General features: G+C 39.8%; 1 protein-coding gene across 4 annotated transcripts in view; it reads right to left on the bottom strand.

Moving 5' to 3' along the window:
- Positions 1-5888, bottom strand: part of cyth1b (cytohesin 1b) — a 14624-nt gene that overhangs the window by 5992 nt on the left and 2744 nt on the right. For 2 of the 4 annotated variants that reach the window (XM_034859466.1, XM_034859468.1), the window contains exon 2: positions 1687-1769. In XM_034859466.1, coding sequence (XP_034715357.1) covers positions 1687-1769 — 83 coding nt within the window. Of the gene's footprint in view, positions 1-1686; positions 1770-4146; positions 4409-5888 lie in introns of those variants that run through there. The other 2 variants (XM_034859469.1, XM_034859467.1) reach the window with 2 other exon arrangements.

The raw sequence follows: 5888 nt of genomic DNA, 5'->3' as shown, positions 1-5888 counted from the left end.
CCCCCCCCCCCCCCCCCCGGTCTGTTTGAGTGCCACACTGGTGTGGAGACAGGAATATGCCGGATCAAAGACTTTGGCTGGCTTAGCGGAGCTGCCCGGAGCTAACCCGGAGCTAACCCAGGGAGCTCAGAGGTTACAGGAGGAAAGACGAGAGGAGACAACAGATGGAGGAACACTGAGCCCAGAAGAAAAGATAATGAACTAAGATTAGATCATTATAGAAGAGAAAGAGAAGTAGACAAGGCCGGTGTCTCAGATTAGAGCTACAATATGTGAGTGTGTGTAATATGTGTGAAAACCAGGTTAAATACCAAGGTAAATAACTTCACTTGTCGGAATTTCTCAATGGTTACACCCCCTATTAAACGAATAGCGTGCTTTGTCTCCATTGCTGGGATACTTCATGGCTCCTTACCCATCAGCCCACCAGGGCAACACAGCGCGGGGCTTAGAGGAGACAAGCGCAGAGCAAGAGTTGACATCTGTAATGAACTCCATCGATCTAATTGCACAGCGTCACTACGTCACTACCCAGAGGCAGTGTTTGTCTTTATCTTTGTGTGTGTGTTTTCTTTGTGTGTGCATGCATTTTTACTGACTGAGGACAAGGGACCAGTGAAGGGGTTAAATAGCATTTAAGAGAATCTTAATCCTGTTGTGAATCCTAGTAGATATTTCTTTTGTTTAATGGGTAATGACTGTTAGTTAAAAAAACACGTGCTTCAGCTGAAGAAATAACATCATGGTGGAAAGAATATTATTTCTACTTTCGTGTGGCAAAAACAGCAATATATTTTCAGGTTACAGGTTTTTTGTCACTGTAATATCTTGAGTTTTGCATTTGGTTTAACAAAATGAGCAATTTATGGACAATTAATCATAAAATAATTGACAGATAAACCAGACATTTATTTCCTCGATTCATATTTTAGATGTTTTGTCTTTAAAATGTCAAAAAATTGTAAAAGAAAATGTTCAACACAAGTTTCCTAAACTCATGTTGATGTCATGAGATTGCTCTACCAACAGTCCAAAACCCAGATAAAGAGTTGACACAACAATCTCCCTAATTTATATAAAGGTTGAAGGGGGACTGAAGCAGGGGTCCAGACTGTCCCTCCATACAGAGAGAGCGTGAGGACACGCGCACGTGTGTGACGCAAACGTCTAGACACGGAGGTGCAGATCTACCCAAGGAGACAGGGAGAAGAAAGACCCAGAACAATGGGTGTTCAGTCAAAGAGACAGAAATGGAAAGCAAACAATGCACTGTGGGATTCTGTCATCCCTACAATTCTCTGAAATAATTCAAATGGTTTAGGATAGGGTTACTCTTTAAAGTGACTTTAAACTTTTCAAGTCTGTCATTAAAACCGTTTTCTCTTGCTGTAATCATTCCTTCTGTTCATACAGACCGCTAAAAGGTCCCTCCCTAAATCCAGTTTTTGTTCTGTGCAAAAATGTATTCAAATGTTTTACTGAAGTTGACAGACAAATTAGGGGATATCTTCCAAAATGAGAGTTGTCTACCAAACTCCCTCTTTGAGATATTTTCCTTCCACTGCAGCTCAACAGAGAAACACTAACAACACGTGTTTTCACAGAAAGGTCCAAAAAGTTGAACTCCGGTTAAAAAAATATTTCAAAGAAATAAAAGGTGCAAGAGAGTAGAGTGTGTGTTATTACTTGTATGTCCTGCAGTAGCTCTTGTTTCCTGCGGCGGATGCTTTCCAGCTCCTGTCTCTCCTCTGGACTGAGGTCATCAGGCACTGAGGAGACAAGTACAGATAGCACTCAAATACAAAGATCAAATATATTTTTACATCTACAACACAGATCTACTACACACACTTTTTCTCTCTCACATGCACACACACACACACATTGGTTCTGTTGCTTGATCTTGAAAAAAAAGCATCAAAAGAGGGAAGTTGTTTCCGTCCATGAAAATAAAGTAGGTACATACTGGCCATTTAAATACAGTAGGCTACCAAAAATAGTGACATATAACACATTTAATTAAATATGGCCCTGACACAGGCTCTATCTGAACTCCTTGAACATGTCTTTAAAAACATGTCAATCAACATGCTGCAGCTACAGCTTCAGTCTCTAGAGAAACGGAGTTTGTTAATTGTCAATTAAAGTACAGTATCAAAAACAGAAGGATTTCTTAGCACACTCTTTAACTGCTTGCCTTTCATGTATTCAGCTGCCCTATCAAAATAAAAGCCGAAAATGCCACAAAAAAATTTGAAAAAATCCTAGTCATTTAAAAATTAAATCATGAACAGGGGTGAATGGAGATTGCGATTTAATATCTATTGATCGTGCAAGCCTGGTGTGTACTCTGTTCAGACACACTTGGTTTCTGCAGAGGAACGATAAGGTAATGAGGGAAACGTGGAGCTGTCATTCACTGACTGGTGGTCACACCTCTGCACTGTCAGCTATAACTGTGGTTTCTCTCCACTGGGTGCCTCATAATTAACCTTCCACTATAGCAGTGACAAAAGGTGAAGAAAAGGCATAATTAGCACAGAGTAACAAGAAAACACAGAGGACATAATCAGATAATACTCAATGATCTGATATGATCTAGCTATTTCCATGATCAATTAACCTTGACAAATACTGTAATACGTTTCATAATTTTTATATATAAATGTAAATCTATATGTGTGATTATTCTATATATTACAGTGTTTTGTTGATTTTTGATTAACTCATTCATTTATTTATAGGTCTCCAAAGTATCACACAATAATGAACAATCATAACCTCCCCCAGGCTAAGTTGACAAAAAATATGTTTCATTCAACTAAGAAAACTCAAAAGTATATCTTAATAGAAGACAAATAAAGCAAATATTCACATTTGAGTGCCTTCTGATTTGGGCTTAAAGTGCTCATATTACGCTTTTTTGCTTTCCCCCGTTCCTTTATTGTGTTGTATATTTATTTTTTTTGTGTGCGTGTTATACAAAAAGTTATTTACAAATTGAAAAAACCCAAAGCCTACCAACGCTGCATCTAAATAACTAGCAGTCCTTACCTAGGTACTGCGCATGTGCGACTCCCAACAAATGGAAGAATGGAAGTGAGATGCCTCAATTGGTAGCTTAAACAGAGAGTTCAACACAAGGTGAAAAGAGGAGCTATTGCAATGTGCAGTTCAACTAAAATATAGTGTTTGTTGAAAATTAAACCTATTCTGGTGCAACCTGTAAATACAATTATGAACCTGAAAATAAGCATAGTATGAGCACTTTAAAGCGTAACTTAAACTTTTATCCAATGTTATAAATTGTTGCAGAGGAATAGTGTCCATCAACTAATACATTTACATTGATTGATTAATTGTTCAACTACGAATGATAATATTATAATTAATATTGTGAATATGTTGAACTGCATTTCAGGAGATGCAGACACCTCTGACTATGATTGAGGCAAATTAAGTAAAGCTCAACAAGCTGTAATGATTGTTTACATACTGCAAACATACAGACAGTGAGGCATTAGCTCATTACATATACATACCCTTCGCCCACAGAGAAAGGTTTAAGTAGGCTAGATCAGCTTTTATTATAAACCTGAGGACAAAAGTAACGCACAATTGTGAGCGGAGAGAGGCAGTGAAACTGACATTCATCCTCACTTCCTCTCTCTGGCTTTTCATTGAGAGGAAATAAGCAAGTGGATTCATAACGACTTATGAAACTGTCATCTCCTTCTCCTCTTAAGCAAAAAAACTCACACATTGTGACGTAAATAACAATATGCGTCTTCAACCAGCTGCTCTGCATAGTCTGAAGGTCACGAGTGTGTGTTTGTGTTGACAAGTAATAGGACACCTTCTCTTAGCAATGCTGCTAACGATCAGCTGCTGGGGACAACCAACATAGCCAGGCCTAAAGTTCATTCTCTACCCTTCTTTCACCCTCGTTTGTAAATAATACAACACATCACATCCTCTGAAGACACAATGGCAATCTAAAACCACATGCATATTCTGGCTTGGTTTCCGGCTCTCATGACATTTTCTGAGGAAGACATGACAACACACATGCACGCACACACTCATTCAGATAAGTGTCTGCAAAAAAACTGTAATGCAGAAGTTATGACGCACTTGAACACCTACGCATATGTGTCATAATCCTGAGGTTCATACCAGAGAAAGCGTCTGTCTGCTGCTGAGTGGCTTCACCACCAGTCTCAAATGGTCCCAGTACTCCCAGTGTGGCTAAAAACAAGCTTTGATTCTCATCCCAGGTTTTTTCATAGAGTCCACAAGTCTAACTGAGTCACCAATCCCAGTAGAAAACAGCCTGTTTCCTGCAGTCCAATTTGGTTTCTCCAACAATAATCCAGTACAGCCAGAGCCCTTCAATCCCAATCCTGTGAGGAGGGGAGCAAGCCTGCAGCTAAATGAGGATGAGGACAAGTGTGTATCTGAGTGTGTGGGGGGGGGGACCCTTGAACTCTCATCTCTCTCTCCCCCACCTCCCTCTGTCAATCTTGACTCCTCCCCCCCACCTCAGTGAGCAAAGCATCAAACACAGGCTCCCCCACGTGGACACCGGTGTCCCAGAAAGGGAGAAGGGATGTGCTTTTTCCCATCTTCAAAACAGTGTTTGGTAAAGAAATAAGGACAGTGCAGACATGACTCACATCTCCTGGACATCAGCAAGAACCAAAATGACAACAAATTACCAACAGCTCACTGTGCTGGCAGAATCAAATCATTCTCTGCTTATCACATGTGTTTGCTCATATAGAACAACACACACATCCACCAACAACAGCTCCCTCATCAGTTTGTTTCACCCACTGGATTGCAGCTGACCCAGGACCTAAGGCAAAGCAGTTAGGACTAGACAATTATCTGTTTTGAGAGGGATATTTTTAGTGTCTAGCAGTGTTCACAAGGCAATAATGGTCCATTTCCGTGTTCACCAGGAAATAATTGTACACTTTAACGTTCAATGTTCTCTGTCTCAGAGGGCAACAAGTTCAACAGTTTACCATAATCCTGCGGTTATGGTAAAATCTCTGGTGACCGATCGCATTCACACAGTCCAGTAAAGTCCAATAAGGACGCAGAAACAAATTCAAGCTGCAAGGGAACACCAGGGGAGAGAAACTGTGCCTTGACACAGAAAAGGAAAAACATCCTTGTACGTGACAAAGAGAGGAAGTGAAGAAAATTATTAAAATATCAGCTGCTATCTCAGGGTGGTAAAGTACTTTAAAGTGAAGTATTTGACAGGTGGGAAAACACTTAACCGCTAATGGACCAACAGTATTATAACAATGCTTAAAAACAAGGTATGGCTCACAAGTGTAAAAAAAAAAAACTACAATAAGTTCCCTGGACTACTGGTTCTGATATTTTCTACTTGAGAGCAGCAGCTACAGATTAGTCAATTTTGATAGCATTTACTCAACTGACAGAATGAGTCATCTTATTTCAAAGCACATTTTGGGAATTTTTTTTTGACCGTTTTTTTTTCCCGAACTGTAAAATACCTCATTGTATGGCACATCCTGTTAGAGTGTCTCAAACTTTTAGAGGAAACACTAGTGCAGTTGCGAGGAAGCTGATGTACTTCATTGTTATGTTTTTTTGTGGCAAGTTCTCCCTCTCTGTACTGACCTTTTGCAGTCTCTCCACATCGCTTACAGTGTCCAACACTTTGGTCACAAGTTGGGAAATAAGCAGAGAAGTGCATGCAGCCAAGTCAACTAAAAATCCTAAGTATTTTTGAGGAAATTTCCCGAATTTGCAACCGATAAAAGGGGGCATTGTCAGAGATGGACATTTGAGTTTCAGGTGGATTTGAACGTGCCTACAATTGACAAACATACAAGGCGTGTATTTTG

Source organism: Etheostoma cragini, chromosome 21, assembly GCF_013103735.1.
Source record: "Etheostoma cragini isolate CJK2018 chromosome 21, CSU_Ecrag_1.0, whole genome shotgun sequence".
Taxonomy (NCBI): domain Eukaryota; kingdom Metazoa; phylum Chordata; class Actinopteri; order Perciformes; family Percidae; genus Etheostoma; species Etheostoma cragini.
The sequence above is the reverse complement of the archived record's forward strand: the minus strand, read 5'-3'. Positions and strand labels throughout refer to the sequence as shown.